The sequence below is a fragment of the Myotis lucifugus genome, unplaced genomic scaffold (assembly GCF_000147115.1).
Source record: "Myotis lucifugus unplaced genomic scaffold, Myoluc2.0 scaffold_61, whole genome shotgun sequence".
Classification (NCBI taxonomy): Eukaryota; Metazoa; Chordata; class Mammalia; order Chiroptera; family Vespertilionidae; genus Myotis; species Myotis lucifugus.
Window position 1 is genome coordinate 3,551,055 of NW_005871109.1, and position 22,827 is coordinate 3,573,881.

Here is a 22,827-nt window from a genome sequence, read left to right on the forward strand (position 1 = left end):
CGTGAACCCTAGTTTGTAGAAACCCTGGCTGAATGGAAGGATGTATGGTACAGGGGAAAGAGCTTTGGGGCCAAACAGCTCAAATTCACACTTATGGGCTGTGGAACATCAGGAGAGTTGTTTCACTTCTTCAACTTTTAGTTTTATTTATTTACTAGAGGCCCGGTGCACTGGATTCATGCACTGGTGGGTCCCTCGGTCTGGCCTGCACCCGCTCGCAATCCAGGACCTTCGGGGGATGTCAGAGAGCCGGTTTCGGCCATGATCCCTGCAGGCCAGCCCAAGGGACCTCTCTGGGTCTGGGGTTCGGGTGAAGCAGATTCAGGGACAACAGTGCCCCAGCAGCAACCTAACCCACGGCCAGTTCCCAGAGGAATCGGGCTCCCTCCTCTACTGGTTGGAGCGTCTGGCCCCTGGTGGTCATTGCAAGTCATAGCTACTGGGCTAATGGTCAAACGGTCGGATGGTTGCTTAGATATAGATATGCCTATATATCTATATCTATATCTATATCTATATATTTATTTATTTTCACCCTCACCTGAGCATATGTTTTTATTGATTTTTTTAGAGAGAAAAAAGAATGGGGAGAGAGAGAGAGAAACATCAGTTGGTTGCCTCTTGTACAAGCCTGACAGGGGACTGAACCCACAACCCAGGTATATGCTTTGACCAGGAACCAAACCTGCAACCTTTTGGTGTACAGGATGATGCTCCAACCAACTGAGCCACCAGGCCAGTGCTCAGTTTTATTTGCAATGGAGACATATAATAATTCTATTTCATAGGATACTTAGAGCATCTAATATAGTGGTTGGAAAAAGCAGGTGCTCAATATACAGTTTGTAAAAACACACACACACACACACACACACACACACATGCATGCACCCTCCCTCACATTCAAACAAAGCCGTTGTTCCATTTTGAGCTGTTTCTAGTTTTCTCTGTGGTAACTCCTGCTGGATTCAAAGATCAGTCTTTGGAGCATCACTTGCCAAGTAGAGCCCTTGGATCAATAGCATAAGCATCACCCGGGGCCTGATTTAAAATGCAGATTCCTGAGTCCCACTTTAGATCCATGGAATTAGCATTTTTGGGAGAGGGATCCAAGCAGCTTCACACTTGGTGAAGTTGGAGAAACAATCTAAAGAGTTTGGTAATTTCCTTCTAGACCTCTACCTGCAATATTAGTAGTTACCACGGTGTGGCTTTGCCAGTGGGGGCCTACACCCAGTATATGGTCAGTGTAGACACCTGAGAAAAAGCATGATTAGTGCCCAGGACAGTCTCCTCTGGTTCCATCTGCAAAAATACTATTATTTACAGGTATCACAGACAGCATGCATGGCATTCCCATCAGAAATTTCTCTCATAGTAACCAGGGAGGAGAGAGAGTCCAGGATTACATGCCTGTGGACAGGCTGGGGTGGAGGCACAGTGGGCCAGGGTTGGTAGAGAAAGCCCATCGTGACTGGGGTGGACTGACCCATGGCAGGAGCCATCACCAGGAGGGCTTGAGGCCACAGGCCTTGAAGCACCAATCGAGCTCTTAGCATGACTATGAATACATCCTGGGTGACATGTGATGGCCCAGGGCTAGAGTTGCCAGATTTTGCAAATGAAAATACAGGATGTGCAGTTAAATTAGAATTTTAGATTAAAAAAAATTTTTTAGTATAAGTATGTCCCATGCAATATTTGGGACACACTTATACTAAAAAGTTATGGGTTGTTATCTGAAATTCATATTTAAGTGGGTGTCCTGTAATTTATCTAGCAACTCTACCCAGGGATTGTCTGAGCCAGCGGTCGCCAACCGGTGGTCCGTGAGGTCCGAAAGGTTGGCGACCACTGGCTCAGACAATGGTCGCCAACTGGTCTGAGCTGCCTCTAACCTCAGAAGAAGGCTGGAGCCTGGGCTCCATGATCTTGGCTGAGTGGGCACTGCACCCAAGGGTGGTGAGGAAAGAGTAAGGACAGGGTGTGGACTTCCAGGAGAGAGGCAGCCCTTCCTCACTGGTGTCTGGGAAGGAGCAGGAAACAAACTTGTGCTGATGGACACCTGTGAGATGCTGGCACTGTGCTAAGCCTTCCAATATTATTTAATTTAATTTAATTCTCCTACAACCCTGTGAGATAGGTGCAATCACTATCATTCCCACTTTAGAGGTGAGGAGACTGAGGCTGCACAATGTTAAGACGACAAGGCTGTGGAACAGGGGTGCAGCGATCGAAGCCCCTGGGGCTGATGCCAGGTCTCAGATTAGCTGAATCTCCCAGGCCCTTCTCTCTGATAATCCCGTGTTTAAGGTGGGAGCGGCCCCCACCGCAAGTCCCCGGGACAGGAAATGTTCCCAGTTTCTCCTGGCTTGAGGCCAGGGTCCTGTCTCGGCTCCCATGCTTGCTGAGGAGTCCAGGCTGGGAGGCAGATCTGCAGAGCTCCCTTGGTCCCCAGCTGGCCAGGACGGTGCCCAGCGGCATGACATGCCCAGGGGTTTTGCCATGTGCTGTGTGGGTGCCCATGGGAGGGGCCCAGGGCCAGTTGCTGCCTGGCAGGCCCAGCCTGCCCTGAGCCCTGGGCCAGTCTGGTTAGCTTCCCCTGCCCTTAGCCCCCTGAGCCAGGCCAGAGGGGGCCACAGGGGGCTCCCGGAGGAGCTCTGGGCTCTAAGTCCCAGCCCCTCGGAAGAGGCGGGCGGCTGAGGCTCCGCAGCCAGAGGCTTCTCAGCTCCGAGCTCCGGAGCCAGATGTAACATTGACCTTAAATGGTAAAAGCTCCCCAGAGTGAAGAGAGGCTGGCCAGAGGAGGAACGGGGAATAACTCAGTTTTAGGTAAGTCGTGCTATATCCAAGAATAACCTGCTCTTCAGCTGGGAAGCAGAGGGAAACTTCTCCTCCTTAAAGGTACAGGGTGCCGGGAGGGGGGCACTTGTCTTTAACTTTCCAAGGTTGTTGGTTTTGTTGGGTGACATTTCAGCTGACTATTTTTATGTCCTAATTTTTCAATAAGAAGGGAGTCTTGCCAGTCCTAACTTAACGAAATTGTGCTGTGTTTGCTTGCTGTTGGAGAGCACGCACAGGTTAGGGTAAAAATGTGGGTTCTAATAGGAGATCCCCACCCCCAGATTTCCTGTGGGCCCCTTTGGGGCAATTGAGTGTCCCCAGATTATGTGAACCTGCACCGCCTGCTCCCCTTTACTAGCCCGGCTCTGTTTACTGTGTCATTCTCTGCCCCGCAACCACCCACCTTGTGTACTGCCCCCATCCGTCTTGGTCCCTGTGCGGGCCTAGCCCTGTCTCCATCCTTCACCTGCCCTGTTTCTGTTCTTGCCTCTCCTGTCCTGTGGTTGGGTCACAGCCCGTTTTTATCTCTGTCCCCAACTCTCCTATCTTCAGCTTTGTCCCCCTGTGCCCTAACCCTGCTCCCTAGAGGGGGTGTGTGTGCCTAGTCTGTGCCCCAAGCCCTGCTCACCTCCAGGTGCTCAGTGTCAATCTATTCCTAGAGAGAGTGGCATGGCACTGAGGCTGGCTTTCTCCAAAGGAAAGGCCAGTGGGAGGCAGAGGGGCCCAGCTGGCCTGCTCCCTTCTGCCCAGTAACCAGTTGTCAAGCCCAGAGATGCTCTGTAGTCAGAGTAAACAGTGTGAGTCTGGCACCCCTGGCTGGCACTCCTGTCTCCCAGAGTCCTGCAGCTGCTGTTGTCTTAACACTTTTCAGGCTGCTCTTTGGGGGTCTCAGTGGAAAGTAAAGCAGGCCATGGGTTTATCTAAGTTGGGTCTCCTGCAGGAAAAAGAAGGAAGCTTCCCAGAACTGTTAGGCTGGGAGCACTAGGGAGTCAGAGCCTGTTAAGGGTTCTCTTGTCCCCACCAGAGGGCAATGACAGGCTGGTGGCGCAGGTGGAGTTAACTCCCCCAACCTCACCCCAACACTTTTATGGGGAGGCAACTCAGGTTAAGTGGCTTGCCTAAGGTCAGACGGCTAAGAAAGAGCAGAGCTGGGGCTCTAACCCAAGTCTGTGTGGCTCTAACTCCAATGCTCCAGCCCCTCATCACAGATGGGAGTGAGCACTTCTGCTTTGAATGTGTCTTCTGAGTTTTGACCTAATGGACAAAACAGTTGTCATCGTTATGTTTGTTTTGTCCACGATTCAGTGGTGTGTGTGTGTGTGTGTGTGTGTGTGTGTGTGTGTGTGTTCACAGCTGGTGTGCCTTCCTGTGTGCTTGGTGGTAAGGAGGACATTCCTGCATTCCCTCTAAGATCATCTGAGAGGTGTAATCATGTGCCAGTTGCTACAACATGATCCATGATCCCCATCAACATGTTTCGGGAAGGTAAAAAAAAAAGCAAGCACGCTGTTCTTACTATGCATCAAATGCTGTCCTAAGCATGTCCCCTGCAGTAGTTCAAGACTTCCACAACCCACAAAGCAGGGACCATCATTACTGCCCTCATCTTGCAGATGGGGACGTTTTAGCACAGAGACGTCACACAGCTGGCATTTGATCCCAGGCTGCCCATCTCTGGAGGCCCTGCTCTTAAGCAGCACCCTCTGTTCATCTCTGGTTGGTAGCAGGGCAGTGGGGGGAGCACCGCTCCTCCAGCGCTGCACCTGAGGCTGGGGAGCACCGCTCCTCCAGCGCTGCACCTGAGGCTTCCTATGTGCGGGGTCATGGGCTCCTTCCTTCAACTTCCTACATGCGGGGTCATGGGCTCCTTCCTTCAACTTCCTACATGCGGGGTCATGGGCTTCTTCCTTCAACTTCCTATGTGTGATGTCATGGGCTCCTTCCTTCAACTTCCTACGTGCGGGGTTATGGGCTCCTTCCTTCAACTTCCTATGTGCGGGGTCATGGGCTCCTTCCTTCAACTTCCTATGTGTGATGTCATGGGCTCCTTTCTTCAACTTCCTACATGTGGGGTCATGGGCTTCTTCCTTCAACTTCCTACATGTGGGGTCATGGGCGCTTTCCTTCAATGCTATGAGGCCTCTATTTTCACTTTTATTTTACAGGGGAGGATGCAAGAACTAGGGGATGTTAAATGACTTCCCAAGGCCACCCAGACACAGAGTGGGGGATTTAGTATCTTAGATGAGGAGAGTGATGGTCATGTAATACCTTCTGCTTGAAACTAATTAGATGGGGGGGGTGCTTACAGTTTCAGGGTGAGGGGTTCCATGTGTCTGTGAGAGGAAGCTCCATTCCGTGCATGGTGGGCTTAACTACACTTTCAGTTCTCAGCTTCCCAAACTGTCCCCACCCTTTCCTTTCAGTCTTGGTGATGCAGGGGATGGATGTACCCCACATCCCCAGCAGCAATGGAGACTGAGCCCCATGAGGGCAGAGATCGTCTCATTCTCCCCTGTGCGTCCTGTACCCAGAATGATGCTTGGAGTGTACCATGCTCAGGATCTGTTTTTCTTTCTTATGTAGAAATGGACATGATGCTTATAAAGTGTATTCTGGTTAAATAGTGCCATATGTATGTAAGCATGAGGGTTTATAATGTATGTAAGCATGATGATCAGATTCTTCTAGTCTGGCTTCAGAGGATGCAAAGTAGGGGGTCTTAAGTAATCCACCCCCTCCCTACCCTGTCACTGCTCCTGTGTAGCCCCATGGAGCCACTGGGCTGCCCCTCAGCCACGCCCTCTGTGGCTTGGCAGTCAGCAAGGAGATTCTGTTTACTGACTGACGAGGAACAGAGGCATGGATGGATGGGGAGGAGAGGTCTGGGAGTCCCCAGACTCTGTCCCTGCCCCTTGGGGAGCTTGTGAGTCAGGAGAGGGAGACAGAAGTGAGTTCTTGTGTAGTAAATGTAAACGGAGGAGAGAAAATCAATATGAATTGAGTTCCTACCTTGTGCCAGGATCTGCACTAGAATGGCTATTTAACTTATTCCTGTGATGGGATGAGGACACTGCTGTGAGAGTTGTGAAGTGACATGCCCATGGGCACACAGCTGATAGGTGTGAGCGGGGATTCCAGCTCAGGCCACCTCGGGCCCAAGTAGGCACTTCCTGTGTTAGTTGCCACCCTGCCTCTAGTTAGTAGCCTGGCTCTCGGGGCAGTTATCATGTGTCACAGCCCAAATGATGGAAAAATGAAGAAAAGAGGGAGAGGGAGTGTTGTGTTTGCTCTGTGCACCTTGCAGGCCAGACTCTGAGTTCAGGCGATAGCTCAGGATACCCTCCGTGGATGGGCCTTCAGACCCAGAGTCCTAACAGGGGAAGTGACCTACTTTCTCTGTGAGGCCCTCGCCAGGGGAGACGGAAAGCAGGCGACAGTCAGTCAGGCAGACAGAAAACCCCACTCCCAGTCGGCCACAGATATGAAAACCAGTTTGTGAAGAATGGGTGTAATTAGCTCTGGTTAGTTTCTTCCTAGAATTTTTTATTTATAATTTTTACTCAAGAATTTTCCTGGTAATAAAAGTAATGTATGTTCTTTATTAAATTTCTTGGAAAATATAGAAATTGGTATAAGTAAGAAATAAATTATTTGGAAGTAAATACAAAGAAATTTTAAAAAATCCCTCCCAAATCCTTTTACTCAGAGGTAAATATTATTAATAATGTGGTGTGTCTCTTTATATGTCTCTATATATTATAAAACTAGGGTCTTACTATATGTGGTTTTACAGTCAGCTTTAAAAAATTTTTTTAAAGACTTGATTTTTTAGAACAGCTTTAAGTTCACAACAATATTGAATAGAAGGTACAGAGATATCCTGTATACCCTCGCCTCCACGCATGCACAGCCTCCCCATTACCAACACCCTCCACAAGAGTGGTACATCTGCTACAATTGATGAACCTACACTGGCACATCATTATTATCCAAAGTCCAAAGCTTACAGTAGGGTTCATCCTTGGTGTTGTACCTTCTATGAGTTTAGACACATGTATAGTGACACGTACACACCATTACAGTATCATAGAGCATTTTCATTGCCTTAAAAATCCTCTGTGCTCCACCTATTCGTCTCCTCCTAACACGTTGCAAGCACTGATCATTTCACTGCCTCTATAGTTTTCCTTTTCCAAAATGTCATAATTGGAATCATATAATATGTAGCCTTTCCAGAGTGGCTTCTTTCATGTAGTAATATGCATTTCAGGTTCCTCCATGTCTTTTCATGGCTTGATAGCTCATTTCTTTTTAGCACTGAATAATATTTCATTGACTGATGGACCACAGCTTGTTTATCTACTCACCTAATGAAGGACATCTTAGTCTGCTTTTTAAGTGAACATTCTATCACCATCATTTTTTCATGTCATTAAAGATACTTCAAAGTATGATTTTTCAATGGTTGTCTAATGTAATTTTAGCTGTGCAACAGTTTAATCATCATTCCTCTCGTTAGACATTTACAAATGTTTCTTTGGGGACAGTCTCATGATGGCCTTTCCATATGTTTATGGAATTTGGAAACTTGGCTCTCAGAGACGGGCTTGTTCAGTGTGGCCCATGGCGTGGGCTGCAAGATGCTGCTAAGTGGGATACTGACTCAGCCTAAGCACGCAAACTCACATCAGAAGAACGGTGTTCCCTTTTGAGTTCTTTTCGGTCCTTTGCTGAAGGAGAAAGCCTCCATCCGAGGCACCCAGGAGTGAGGGGTGCCGCAGGATTCCCAGTGCTGAAAAAGGAGTCCAGGTCAGGTGGGACAAGGGTTCCTCTGGCCTGAGCCTGGAGTGCTTTCTCCATCGTTTGGATACTTGTGTGTCGCCCTTCTTGACAAAATGAGAGCAAGCCTCAGGCCCAGAGCCTTTGTCAGGCAATTGCTAGAACTTAGTAACTGTTTTAATTTAATTCACTTTTACAATTCCTCTCTATTAGTGGTATACTAGTAAGTGGTACTGACTTTTCCACTTACAGTAGAAATATAAAGTTTCCTTGTAAAATAAATGTAATGACAAGAGTAGCTAACACTTAGAGTGCTTATGTGTGGTAGGTACTGTTTTATAAAAATACTACAAGCCCAGTGCATGAATTCATTCACAGGTGGGGTTCCTTGGCCTGGCTGGTGATTGGGGCCAATCAGGGCCATCTAGCCCAGTCCTGATCAGGCTGATGGGGCTGGCTAGCCAGGGGGAGGGACCGAGGGAGGTTGGCCGGCCGCAGGAGGTTGGCTGTGGGAGCACACTGACCACCAGGGGGCAGCTCCTGTGTTGAATGTCTGCCCCCTGGTGGTCAGTGCGTTGTCATAGCGACCGGTAGACAGGTCGAGAGGTTGAACGGTCATAATGGTCGCTTAGGCTTTTATATATATATATATATATAGAATAGATGTTTTCATTGGTTTTAGAAAGAGAGAAAGGGAGAGGGAGAGAGAGATAGAAACATCAATGATGAGGGAGAATCATCGATCAGCTGCCTTCTGCACCCCCCAACCCCCACTGGGATCGAGCCCACAACCTGGGCATGTGCTCTGACCAGGAATCAAACCATGACCCTGGTTCATGAGCCCAGCCGGGCTGCTAAGTACTGTTTTAATGCTTTCCCTGCAATATTTCATTTAATCCTTATAGCAACCCTTATAGCAATCCTTAAAGTAGTTACCAGTATTATCCCTGTTATACAGATGGAGAAACTGAAGCATAGACAGATTAAGTAACTTGCTCAACAACACAGAGCTGGTAAATGGCAGAGCTGGGATTTCAACCCTGGCTTTCTGGCTCAATGCTAGTGAAATTAAAGAATATTAAATCAATAAATGCATAAGTGGCACACAGACGTGGCAGAAACTATGAGGATGGTGTGCAGATGACTCAAGTTTAGGAAACGCTGGCTTAGAGGAAACCAGGTTCTATGTGCAGGGGTACCAGTGAGTGCAGGCATGGGGAAGCTGAGCCACCCTAGCTAACCAGGGAAAGTTAGGAACCTGTGGGCTGGCAGGAGGCTCAGAGGACGAGAAGATACATTGTTCATGGTGGGGCTATAGGTATGGGACGGGGTGGCCACCCTGGAAAGGACACACAGAGGCCATAGGGAGTTCTGCCACTGACAAGGTAACAGAGAGGATGTTTCCAGAGAGTCCAAGGTTCCTAGTTCATCAGAAAGAGAAGAAAACCAGAAACACCCTTGACTTTGCTCATGCAGGTGTAGTCAAAAGAGCATTGGCCCTATGTTGGGGGTGAGTTCAGCATTGACCACTCTCCCCACATTGTCACCGTGGGAGAAGACGCCACGTGCTGGAGGCAGCACAGTGCCACTGCTGACCCGCTGTACACCTCGAGCTACACCTAATCTCAAGCCTCAGCTTCCCCTCCTGTAAAATGGAGATAAAGTAGTGCCCACTTTGCAGGGTTAAATTCCTTAGCCCAGTGTGTGTTCTCGGCACCCAGTAAACATTAGCTGAGACTGTTCTTAGCCTCTGTCTATCCCCCTTCACAGATTCCATCCAGGAGACTTCTGCACTGGATTTGAGGCTCTGACTGCCCATAATCCTGGGTCCCATTCTCACCTCCATTTAATGCTCCAAGGAGAGTGGCAGACTTATTCTTTAGATGATTGGCAATTGGTGCCTGGTGGGGTAGTAAGGAGGCCCAGTGAACATCACCTCCCTCCTTTGATTAAGTTCTAAGGCTTGTTGAGAAGTCAGTCTAATATCACCTGTGGCAGAAAGCTGGTATTGGAGAATGTGGTTTACACCTGCAGGCAAGTAGGCTTTCTAATATTGAATGAAGCGGACTTACCCCCGGCCCTCTCCAATGCCCTCTGCTGGAGGCAGGTTCCTTTCAATCTTGGAGCAGGTGGAGCACAGCAGAATGAATGTGTGTTCCTAGCAGGCAGCTCATTCCTAAGAAAGGGGAGAGGAAAGACAGTGAAAGTCTTCCAGTATCCATTTCTGCTGCCACTTTGTAAGCTGAAATGAAGACAGTGTATAAGCAGGGGTCTGGGGATCTAGGCTTGGCTCTGAGTCTTAGATGTTATGCCCTTGAGCAAAATCACTTCTTCCTTCCCAGGCCTTGGTTTCCTCATCTGGGAACTGCTTACCCCCTAAAGCAGCGGTTCTCAACCTGTGGGTCGCGACCCCTTTGCGGTCGAACGACCCTTTCCCAACCATAAAATTATTTTTGTTACTACTTCACAGCTGTAATGTTGCTACTGTTATGAATCGCAATGTAAATATCTGATATGCAGAATGGTCTTAGGCGACCCCTGTGAAAGGGTCGTTCGACTGCCAAAGGGGTCGCGACCCACAGGTTGAGAACCGCAAGCCTAGCAATTCACCTCCCCCCCCCCCCCCGTAGTCTCATGTTTGAAGCCACCCCAGAGCAATAATGGTGTCAGACACTGCGTCTGTGACAGGGAGGGCTGCAGGTGTGTTCGGAGACTCAGCTATTATTGCTCATTCTCTAACAGCCCCGTGCAGTGGCTTTAGGGGCAGTCAGAACCAGCACCAGGTCCAAAGTAAATGGGAGGTTGTGTTTTTAAGAAACACTCACTCCTGAAGGGAATGCCTATTCATTCTCCTGTTAACAAGGCATTTGTCTCTCAGCTTTGGACATTTGCTGCTCAGATCAGAGACGGTAGTCTTGTGTTTGCCACTAACAAAAGCAGCCTCTGGAGCCTGGTCCCACTTCCCTCACACCATAGGGCCAGCTGCACCGGGCTCTCCAGCTCTGGGAGCAGTGGGGGGCAGGGAAACAATTGGATTCCAGTCCTTTGGAAGAGATGAACCTCACACGCACCAGAATCTGGGGGGCCCTCAGGAGACACTGAGTACCCCTAAGAGCTCCCTAAGTGGAGGAGACCCAGGGACATGGTCTGGCAGCTAACTACCATGTGCATGGCACATCCTCAGACGGCATCTCTTGTGTTTTCTGTGTGAGCTTCGTGATTTCACAGTTCTATGCCCTGTAGGTAGCATAGCCTCTCCCATCCCACCCCCAGGGCCATGTTAGGATTTTTAGGGGCCCTAGGCACGTTTGTACTTAAGAAACTTACTTTATAACTCTGTCGGTGTAGATAAATATATCAATGTTATCTATGGAAACATTTTCTTTGACTAAATAGTTCATGTTGTCTTCTGATTCAAAAAGAAATGAGAACATTTTTGTGGGCCCCGGGCACTGTTCCTCCCAGACTTTCTGGAGGTCAGCCCTGCCCCATCACCTTACATCCGGAGCACGGTCTAGGGACCCGCAGCATCACACCACCTGGGAGTTTGTTAGAAACACAGACTCAGGCCTCCAGAGTCAGCATCTGAGGCTCAGCAAGACCCCCAGGTAATTCATGTTCATGCTATAGTCTGAGGCAAGCTGCCTATCACAGTTGCCATGTACTACTGGGAATATTTGAATCACAGGGCACACTATACCCCAAATTACAGCAAGAAGTCTAACAGAAAATCCTATAGGAAAGAAATACCTGGCATTAAATGGCTATGTAAATGCCAACAATTCCTGGATGAACCCGTCTGCCAAAGCCATTCTCTCTTCCCTAGTCAATGCTTTCTCTGCCACTTAGTGCAGAGGTAAGACCCGGGAGGGGGCTGCATCGGCTTCTGAGTTAGTTCTTCCAGCTTTCCCATGAGCACTTGGCCTCCAGAGCCATCTTGGCAGAGGAAGAGATGGATGCAGGAGTGGACAGCTCTTGGCCTCAACCCAGAGGTGACACACAGTCTGTTGGCCAGAGATAGTCACCCCCCCGCCCCCCCCAGCCAACTGCAAGGGAGTCTGGGAACTGCAGAGAGCACAGGAAGATTCAGGAAGCACTAACCATCTCTGCCATGGGCAGAGAATTAGTAAGGCCAATACCAGCTCCTGCAGAGCCTGAGGCCTTCTGGGGGCTAGGCATTAGGAAGTCCTAGAAAAACTGGGAGAATTCATTCAGAAGCAAAGGCACCCCCTCCATCAGGGTCTTTTATATGCAACAAGGCAGAGCGGAGCATCAATTGGCCAACAGAGGAAAAAGGCTTTGGCAAGCAGGGTCATCCAGGAATTCTTGGTATCCCACTTAATGCTGACTATATGTTCCCTTAGGGTTTTCTGTTATAGAACTTCTCACTATAGGGCGGAGGTGGCCATCCCAATATGCATTAGACATAAGTCAGCAAGATGTACTTTCAATGCCACTGAGATGTTGGGTCTGTTGCAGCAACTACTGTTAATGATCCCAATTTAATACCCAAGCGCCCTGGCCATGGGCCCCCTCTCTTGCTTCTCGCAAAGGGGAGGACACTTACTACCGTCACTGGTGCTGTCCCCTCTCTGCAGCTTTGCCATCCAGCTTCTCTGCCTGCTTAGAGCTCTAACCCCACCCCTCTCCGGGCCATGTCCCTGGATTAGAGGCCTGTTCTGTTCTCTGGTATAGGGAAGGAAACTGGAGATCCCAGTGCAGAGTAAGTTGGATTTAGAATCTCAGTCTCTGACTCTCAGGTGCCCGTCTGTGGGGAAGAAGAAACGAAGTAGAAGTCCTTCCCAGCCATCAGGAGCAGGAAGGGTTACTCCTAGGGAACAATGGCAGTCTTTTAACCTGCTTCGCTCTGTCTTCCTGCATTGTTCTCAGGTCTTATAGAACAAGTGGCTGCTGTGGCCTGGGGGCGGGAGTGCCAGGGGCGGGGGGGGGGCGGGAGTGCCAGGTGCAGACTCTGTCTCTGATGGATGTGGGAAATCCCCTTCAGCAAGGCTCTGGAAGGAGCTAAAATGCCAGCTGACATTGAATGAGCTCTGAACATGTGCCAAGCATTGTTCTCAGGAGTTGATGTGTGTCACATAATCTGCATGCATATCCTTATCCGTGATTATCAAGTGAGGAGACCGAGGCACAGACAGATGGAGTAGTTTGCCCAAGGTCACACAGCCACCACGTGGCACAGCTGGGATGGGACCCCAGGCAGCCCGGCTCCGGACCCCACGTGCACAACCACTCTGCTCTCTCACCTCTGGCCACGCACTCATCGGAGAGGGTCTCTGACTAGTGCTTTGAGGAGGTCACGTTGAGACCTTGAAAAACCATTCCCTGGTCAAATAGGTTTGAGAAACATTCTGTACTACTTTCTAGCCCTCTTGGAGATATTTCCTTATTAAAGGCTTGCAGGACAGAAGCCTGTCTCATACTAATATCCCCAAATGTATTGAAACATGGAAGCCTGCATTTTCACAGCTCCTAACAACATCGCCGAGAACAAGGGTGGCAGAGAACAGGCTTTGGGAAAAGCTGGCTAGGGACACACTTGCTTGAGAGGAAGCAGGTGGATTATGTGGCATCTGGAAAGCCCTCATTGCTTGCAGAACTCCCCAGGCAGGTGCTGAGTGGGCCAGGTCAGCTCAAAAGCATCTCCCTGGGATGCAGACAGTGGCCAGTGGGGATAGCCTGGGTTCTGCTGGTTTACAATCCCACTTGGCTATCCATCAGCTCTGTTACTTTGGAAAAGTCACAGCACCACACTGAGCCTCAGTTTCCTTATTTGCAAGCTAGCACTCACCATAGTATACCGTGGGTGGGGGATTGAGGGAATGAATATGCCCAAAGTGTCAGGGACATGGTATGCCTTTGATGAATTTTGAGTTTTGTCATTGTTATCTGTTGTCTAGTTTGCTTGCCTTATTTTTCAGTCTCCCATGCATTTCATGTGGAAGTAGGAAGTGCTAGGGTTGGAGGTTTTAAGCAGCAGACTGGGCCCAATTCCATTGCGTCATACCCAATTCCAATGAGGTCATTGTGCCTCTTCTCTGCTCCAAAGAGGTCCAGGGACTCCCCAGTCCAAGATATACTGTCCCCCTGAGAAGGGAAAGGAGGCGCTCTCTGGTTGAACTTGGGTTTACAGAAGAATAGGGTGGAAATTTCAAGAGCTGAGGTTCAGCTTGTGGGCCACACTCAGATGTAGATTCATCAAAAAGGAGCATTGACCTGGCCAGTGTGGCTTAGTTGGTTGAGCACCCTGTGTGCCAAGAGGTCACTGGTTTGATTCCCTGTCAGGACACATTCCCCAGGGTTGCAGGCTCCATCCCCAGTAGGGAACTTGCAGGAAGCAGTCAGTGGATATTTTTCTCTCATTGATGTTTCTTTCTCCCTTCCCTACTTTCTCTCTAAAATCAGTTAAAAAACATATTTAAAAAGGAGCATTAACCCAGGATTCCAGTTCACAGAAGACCCAGAAAAGGCAAAAGTACAGGCAGAATCTGCCCTAGGAAAACGTTTTGATTATAAATGAGATCCCTGGCAGAGTGTGTGTGGAAGTCTGTGTCAGCATTGACTAATCACCTAGCAAGAGGAATTCTAAGCAAATGTGAATGTGAGAATAAATTTCAGGAGGTTATTTTTTTTTAAAGACCTTGGACAGAGAGGCAAATTGGAGAGAGGGCCACTGTGGTGGTGTGGAAAGGGCCTGGGCTGGGAGTCCGTCTCAGCTGGGCCCTAATGGCTATGACCTTGTCAAGTTACTTCACCCCACTGACTCTCTGCCTCCTCATCTGAAAAACAGACATAATACTATCTACCTTATAATACTGCTGTGAGGAACAAATTACATAGAGGATCTGAAATAGCTGAGACAATGGAAAACACTAAACAGCCAGAAGTTGATATAAAAAAAACTAGGAACACCCTTTAGGATTTGCCATCAGGAGACAATATCAAGATAAACAGGTCCCTTCTACAAAGCCAGTGATGACGTCAGCCAAGCAGACCCAGGATGCTGGTGAGGATCAGAGATGGCAAGTGTAAGAGGCTCCTGGTAACCACAGAATTAACTTCTGACCCAGCCATTCCTCTCCTAGGTATGTATGTACCCAAAAGAACTGAAAACAGGTGTTCAAACAGAAACTTGTACAAGTATGTTTATAACAGCACTATTCACAAGAGTCAAAAGGTGGAAACAACCCAACATGTCCATCAACAGATGAATGGATAAACAAAATGTGTCATATCCATGCAAGGGGATATTATTCAGTCATAGGAAGGAATGAAGTATGTATACATGCGACAACACAGATGAATCTTGGAAAACATTTGCTAAGTGAAAGAAGCCAGACACAAAGACCACATGTTGTATGATTCCATTTATATGAAATGTCCAGAATAAGAAAATCCATGGAGACAGAAAGCAGACTGGTGATTTTCGGGACCTTGTGGGTAGGGGAAGGGAGGAATGGGAAGTAACTGCCGAATGTGAATGAGGTTTCCCTTTGGGGTGATGGGAAAGCTCTGGAACTAGATAGTAGTGGTATTAGGTGCATAACATTGTGAATGCACTTAATGCCACTGAACTGCACACTTTAAAATGGTTAAAATGATGAATTTCATGTTACGTGTATTTTACCATAATTTTTGGAAAAAGTTTTCTGGTGAAGAGGAAATGTGACCCAAAGGTCAGGATCCACTCTCCTAGAGTGTGGTTGAGGAGAGGGTCAGAGGATTCAGAGTTTGTCCCTGAAAGCTGAGGTCTTGTGTCAGCAAAATGACGAAGGGCCTATGTTGGCAAACCTTCTGCAAGGCCCTCAAGGGGATTCACAATTGAGTCAGACATGCTCTCTGCCCTCGAAGTGTCTATATGGTACGTTATTCCCACGGAAGGACAGAGTGAAGGGACTATATATAACAAGGGGGTAAATTCAGGGACGTGAGACATTTATTCTGTCTTGGTGAAGGGCATAGGTGGGATTTTGGCAGGCAGGTTAGGAGTGGAAGGGTTTCCTGCAGGAAGCACAGGTGGGAGAGTGGGGGAGCGTTTCCGAGTGGGAATGGGTTGATAGGTATCTTGCACAGTATGCACGGTGCCACGGAAGAGGGTCCTGAGAGATAAGCTCAAAAGGGAATTAGGGTGGATGGCTAAGAGGGTAAATCTTAAATGTTCCCATCACAAGAAAAAAATTTTTTGTAACTATATATGATGATGGATGTTAACTAACAAATCAATAGCCGTACATAAAAACTAATGTTTTATGTCAATTATATCTCAATTTAAAAAAGAGAAAAAAAGAGAGAACTGAGGTCCGATTGCGGAAAGCTTTGAAGGTGGAGCTGAGGAAGTGGGAACTCAGTTTCCAGGCAGCAGGAGTCAAGGAGTCTTCTAAGATGGGGAGTAAGATGACTAAGCCTGTGTTTGAGAACGGTCAGCCTGGTGGAAGATGGACTAAAGGGAGAGAGACTGGGGACAAGGAGATGGCAAGGATCACGGATGTCCTCCCAGAGCAATGTCAGCGGCAAGGGGGAAGTTGGCCAAATCTGTTGAGCTTTGCATTACCCAAGATTCTTATTTGCTTGGGACAGAAACATTCAAATTTGATTAGACAATAACCAGCATTTCCTGGAACACATACTTGAGAAGTCTAGGGCAGGTTCAGTTATGGCTGGAGCCACGGGGCTCATTCCCTCTATCGTTCAACGATCCTGGGTATTGGATCTCTCTTCTCAGGTGACTCGTTCTTGTGGTGACATCGTGGTACTTATAGTTCCAAGTTTACATCTATCCTTTCAGAACCCTCAGTATCAAGACTCCCCCCAAAATTTCAGAAAAGTTGCCAAGTTGAATTTATTGGCCCTGTCTGAATCATGCGTTTATGCCTCAGTTAATCACCAGGGCGAGGGGCATAGGGTGCTCTGACGAGCCAGGGCTGTGTGACAGCCCCACTCCTACTGTGGGGCCGACACCCACTCCAAACACAGGGACAATTAGGATGCTGCTGTTACTAGAAGAGGGGGGACTGGGTGCCAAAGGGGCAAAAACTGCACCAACTCTGTGCCAAGTAGTTTATGCATCTTATTCCATCCTCTCAACCATCCTGAGATAGAAACTATTATCTCCGTTTTTCAGAGGAGGAAACTGAGGCTGTAGAGGAGCCTGTCCTCACTCCCCACCCCTCAAGCAGTTCTGAGCTGCATGGCATCTCTGAGGGAGGCAGACAGAGCCCCTGCAGAGGGTCACAGCTCAGAAAATGAGAACTAAAGTGCACGATCTTCAAGCTCAGGGACACTCAGACTGCATTGCAATCACACAGCCCATGCAGTGGTTAGAAATCCTGACCAGGAATTGTTAGACGATCAGAAGTCAGTCTCCAGGAGGCAGGGGAGATGCTCGTGGCCTGTAGCATCTCCGTCCCATGGGCGAGCAGCTGGGAATCCTGGTTGATCAGGGGTGATAGATATGGGGTGTAACCTGGAGGTCATTTGGAGGCATTCACTGCAGACAAACTTCGTGAACACCACAGCGTCCCTGCCCTTAGTAAGACATCGAGGGAGAGGGTAATGGACATTTGTCAGGCAGGGCAGAGGGAATACAGGGCATTCCACGCATAGAGCACAGGATGTACAGAGGCCAGAGGCATGTCTGGAGCGACCAGTCTTCAAGACGGCAAAATTCCCTGAGAACCCAGAATAAATTCGTCAGAGAAAGACAAACTGCTGTGGGAATGGCTTCTTTTGGCATCGCAGCAAGCCAGAGCTCAAGCCTCGCCAGGTGACTGCGCTTCCCCAGTTCTCGTGTTTAGCAATTAATTCACAACTAACGACAGAGAGCACCCAGGCCACTTCTCCAAGGGGCCCTCTCTGCCCTTTGGAGCCATGCGCCAGGTTAAAGGCCTTTGGCTTGGTTGCAGCAAGCATAAATCTTGAGCATTTCCTGTTTAGGGTGCAGAGCGAGTGATGCAGAGTTGAGAGGACTGGGCAGGCGTGGAAGGAACAAGAGAGTTTAATGGTTGCCCAGACCCAAACTGGGGTCTGACACAAGGCGCGCTGGGTGAATAGAGATGTTTTAGAAATGCTGACATTCCCAGGGGACTGGCCGGGCCCAGGACGGAAGATAAGTTTAGATGCTCTGACTACTATTTTTGTAGCTTGGACCACATTAATTCACTACTGCTCCAAATGGTAGGCAGCTGGGGAGGGCTTCAGGGGCCCGAGGGCCGTTTCCCAGCACAGATCTGGTTCAGCCTGTCCAGATCTGCAGGCCAGTGTCCCTCCTCTACCCCCAGGCTCTGCTGTGCATTTCCTAGTTATGTGGGGGCACACAGAATCCAACACCAACTCCTCCAAACATCCTTCCTACTAATGGAAGGGGATGGACCCCCCTCTTAGGATGTGACCGAAGGCTATTTCAGCAAATTGTGCCGCTTGGGCTCTGGCTGAGGCTGGAGTAAAGGGTCAGAGCAGACATCCAGAAACTTCCTTGGCCTTCCCTTCTCAGAGGTGGTTGACCTCTCAGAGAGCAGGCACTGCAGGGAAGCGGGTCAGTTTTCCTGCTGAACTGAGTCCCTCTCACATGCCTGCCAGCAGTAGGGAGGCCATGAGACAGTGAATACGGGCATCACATGCCCTTAGTGGGATGAGAGGAGAGAGGGACAGCATGTGTTCTGGGAACTTCCCAGCTGAAAGTTGTGTGCTTGTAACAGGCCGTGTTCTCTGTTTCCAAACCCATTCCTCACTGATGAAGAAAGAGGAAAAGAGGACAAGGCATTTCCAGACTAGGAATGAATCCTGCTCTTCCGCTTTGTGTCATAGAGACTTCAGGGGAAGAATAAAAGGTGTCATTCCCATTCATGCCCATACTTGTAAAAACACAACATATATTTGAATGTCTTTGTTAGGAGAATTTTAACTGCCTGGGATGAGAAACGGTGCACCCTGCAAAAATGATTGGACTTTTGGGAATGCTGCATGTTGAGTGTGGTGCAGTGTGAGTGTGGGTTGCGTGTGTATGTGTGCATGCACGTTCCCTGTGTAGTCTTGAGCAACTGCAGCCCGGGTCTCTTATCACTGAGCTCAGCCTGACCCACCTGATTTACTACCGTACACAGAGCTCGGCACTTTGTAGGTACTCAGTAAATATTTGCTACATGGAAAAATGGACCAGTGATGTGCACATGCATCTCAGTGAGTTTCTCTTTCTTTCGAGCAGAGTCTTGTTTCCATGTCTCTATGTGTCTGTCTCTCTGAGCTCATGTCCCTTGTCCCTGCACGTCTTTCTATTTCTTTTACTCTATTTGTTGTCTTCTCTTTCAGTTCTCACCACGTAACCTCATCCTAGACCTAGACACTTTCACATGTACTCCACCTCTTTTCCTCAAACTCTTTTCTTAAATGACATATACATGAAATGGGAGGAAAGTTAGAAATCATCCAGCTTAATTTCCATCTTTTATCTTTGAGGAAACTGTGTCCAGATTGCTCACAATGTACTAAGGACAAAAGCTAGTTTTCCCCTCCCTCCTCCTCTTCTTTTTCTTCTTCAGAAGTTTTGTTTTTAAACATTTTATAAGATAGAATTCACATACCATACAATGAACCCATTTCAAATGTACAATTCAGTGGTTTTTAATATATTCAGAGAAGTGTGCAGCCATCTTCACTATTTAATTCCAGAATATTTTTATCACCCAAAAGAAACCCTGTACCTATTAATAGTCACTTCTCACTTTCCCCATCCCTCCCTAAGGAATCACTGATCTACGTTCTGCCTCTATATTGCTCTATTCCAGACATTTCATATAAACGCAATCATAAATTATATGGTCTTTTTTGATGGACTTCTTCACTTTGCCTAAAGTTTTCAAGGTTCATCCATATTTTAGCATATATTCATACTTCATTCCTTTTTATGGCTGAATAATATTCCATTGTATGGATAGACCACTTCTTATTCATCTGTTAGATGTGATCTACCTCTAAAAAAACTATTGAAAAATTAGTTAAAACTATTAATCTTTCTTTTTCCAGCTTTATTAAGATATAATTGATAAATAAAATTATAAGGTATTTATAAAAAACATTTAGTTTGTTTCCACCTTTTGGCTATTATGAATAAGGCTGTCATGAACATTGTATACACGATTTTGTGTGGACATACATTTTCATTTCTCTGCGTATATACCTAGGAGAGCATTGGTGGATCATATGGCAAATCTATCTTTAACCTCTTTTGAAGAACTGTCAATTCATTTTCCAAAGTGGCTGTGTCATTTTACATTTCTACCAGCAACGAGTAAGGGGTCCAGTCTCTCCACATCTTTGCCAATACTTGTTCTTCTCTGCTTTTTATTTTAGCTATTCTAATGGATGTAAAGTAGTATCTCATTGTTGTTTTGATTTGTATTTCCCTGATGGTTAATAATGTTGAGCATCTTTTCATGTGTTTATTGGCCATTTGTATATTTTCTTTGGAGAAATGTCTACTCAAATATTTTGCCCACTTTAAATTGTTGTTTGTCTTTTTATTACTGATTTGTGAGAGTTCTTTATATATTATGGATACAAGCCCCTTATTAGAGATATTATTTGCAAATATTTTCTCCAATGGGTTGTGTTTTTACTTTCTCAGTGTTATCATTGGAAGTGCAAACATTTTTAATTTTGATGAAGTTGAATTTGTGTATTTTTCCTATCGTTGCCTATGCTTTTGGTGTTTTAAGAAGGAATTGTCTACCCAAGGACACAAAGATATACTCCTATGTCTTCATCTAAAGTTTTAATAGTTTTAGCTCTTCCATTTAGGTGTTTGACTCATTTTGAGTTAATTTTTGTGTTTGGTATAAGAAAGGGGTTCAACTTTATTCTTTTACATGTTATGTCCAGTTTTCCAGAACTATTTATTAAAAAGATTATTTTTTCCTCATTGAACTATCTAAATCAATTGATTATAAATGTAAGGGTTATATTATGGACTCTCAATTCTTTTCCATGGATCTATGTCTACCCTTGTATAGTACCCAGTATCAGACTGTCTCACTATAGTTTTATATTAAATTTTGAAATTGAGATGTGTAAATCAACACCCTTTCCCTTCTCTTTTCCAGATTGTTTTGGTTATTCTTGATCTCTTGAATGTCTTTATGAAATTTAGGATCTGCTTGTCAATTTTTGCAAAAGGTAGCTAGGATTTTGAAAGGGATTGTGTTGAACCTGTAGGTCAATTTGGGGAGTATTTCCATATTAACAATATTAAATCTTCTGATCTAGAAAATGTGATGATATTCTCTCTACTTAGGTCTTTTTAAATGTTTTTCAACAATATTTTGTCATTTTCAGTGTACGTTTCTTTTGTTGAGTACATTCCTAAGTACTTGTGATTTTTTATGCTATTGTAAATGGAATTGCTTTCTTAATTTCAGGTTGTTCTTTGCTAGTGTATAGAAACATAATGATTTTTGTATATCAGTCTTGTATACTGCAACCTTGCTAAACTCATTTATAATTCTAATAGCTTTTTAGTGTAGTCTCCAGGATTTTCTATATACAAGATCATGCCATCTGCAAATAGAGATAGTTCTACTTTTTAAAAACTAGAATCTTGGGGCTTAGTTCAGATGATTTTTATTTTATTAGAAGGAACTTTGTGATTGGCCTAGAAAAGGAATATTAAAGTAGTTATTTCCCAAAATTCATGGATCCTAATTCAAAAGATTAGATGTTTGAAACAGATTTGAACTTAAACCTGATATGACTAAGAATTCCATCAACAGCTGTGTTAGTTTGCTAGGACTATCGTAACAAAATACCATAGACTGGGTGGCTTAAACAACAGAAATGTATTTTCTCACCGTTCTAGAGAAGTCCAAGATCAAGGTGTTAGCACAGTGGTTCTCAACCTTCCTAACGCCGTGACCCTTTAATACAGTTCCTCATGTTGTGGTGACCCCCAATTTCATTGTTACAAATTGAACATAATTAAAGCATAGTGATTAATCACAAAAACAATATGTAATTATATATGTGTTTTCCGATGGTCTTAGGTGACCCACAGGTTGAGAACCCTGGCAGGTAATCAATCAGGTGTCTCCTGTGGTGTCTCTCCTTGGCTTGCAGATGGCCACCTTTTTATTATGTCCTTACACAGCCTTTTCTCTGTGCACACACATCCCTGGTGTCTGTGTATCCAAATTTCCTCTTCTTATAGGGACACCAGTCAGATTAAATTGGGGCCCACACTAACAGCTTCATTTTAACTTACACCTCTTTTTAAAAAAATATATTTTATTGATTTTTTACAGAGAGGAAGGGAGAGAGATAGAGAGTTAGAAACATCGATGAGCAAGAAACATCAATCAGCTGCCTCCTGCACACCCCTACTGGGGATATGCCTGCAACCAAAGTACATGCCCTTGACCGGAATCGAACCCGGGACCCTTTGGTCCACAGGCCGACGCTCTATCCACTGAGCCAAACCGGTCAGGGCAACTTACACCTCTTTAAAGGCCCTAACTCCACATACAGTCACATTCTGAGGTGCCGGGGGCTAGGGCCTCCAATATAAGAATTTGGGGAGGACACAGTTCAGCCCACAGCAATACCCTTCTTGGTTTTCCTCTGAAAGATTATGATCTCTGGTGAGTTGTAACTAGTGAAGCCAGAATTTGTTAACTAACTCATTCACCATGACAACCAAATGAGAGTGACCTATAGTCAGAATTAAAAGGCACTGCTAATCATCCCTGAGCTAAAGGATCCTCATGTGTGGTTCTGCATGTTCCTGGAGCTCATTTGATCAGGTTTACTCTATCGCCACATCAAGGAGGGTTGATGACCAGCTACCAGACTCAGACATGCACATCACACATAGAACCTCTATATTGTCTGCTTTAAAAAGACAAAGGTAATCCCAGGGCCTGCTGTTAAACAGTATGGTGATGTACTCATACGAGAAGTCCTTCTGTGAAGTGGTATTTGAAATTAAATGCAAAGACTCCTGTGAACCTTAAAGTTCTTGAATGCAAAAGCTCACTCTAATTGTGTTCTCTTTTGAGTGGCGGGTCCATTTTGGTGAGTTAGCTCAAGATATAATAGTCATGCTCTGTAATTTTTACAGTGGCCAAAAGCAAGCTGCTGCTGATCCTAATGAGCTATGTCAGTAGAAAATGAAAATCAAGATTTCCCTTGAGGTCACCT

The 22,827-nt window shown here is 46.4% G+C and overlaps 1 protein-coding gene and 1 long non-coding RNA gene across 7 annotated transcripts in view; one reads left to right on the top strand and one right to left on the bottom strand.

Moving 5' to 3' along the window:
* The window catches only part of LOC102438001, a 153,893-nt gene that overhangs the window by 5,719 nt on the left and 125,347 nt on the right, over positions 1-22,827 (bottom strand). The window contains exon 3 of the long non-coding RNA XR_001348392.2: positions 9,699-9,802. This is a non-coding gene — a long non-coding RNA (uncharacterized LOC102438001). The remainder of the gene's footprint in view (positions 1-9,698; positions 9,803-22,827) is intronic.
* The window catches only part of MRVI1 (murine retrovirus integration site 1 homolog), a 110,715-nt gene continuing 90,266 nt past the window's right edge, over positions 2,379-22,827 (top strand). The window contains exon 1 of one of the 6 annotated variants that reach the window (XM_006089618.3): positions 2,379-2,832. In XM_006089618.3, coding sequence (XP_006089680.1) covers positions 2,766-2,832 — 67 coding nt within the window. In that variant the 5' untranslated portion in view covers positions 2,379-2,765. The other 5 variants (XM_006089621.3, XM_006089617.3, XM_023754540.1 and 2 more) reach the window with 5 other exon arrangements.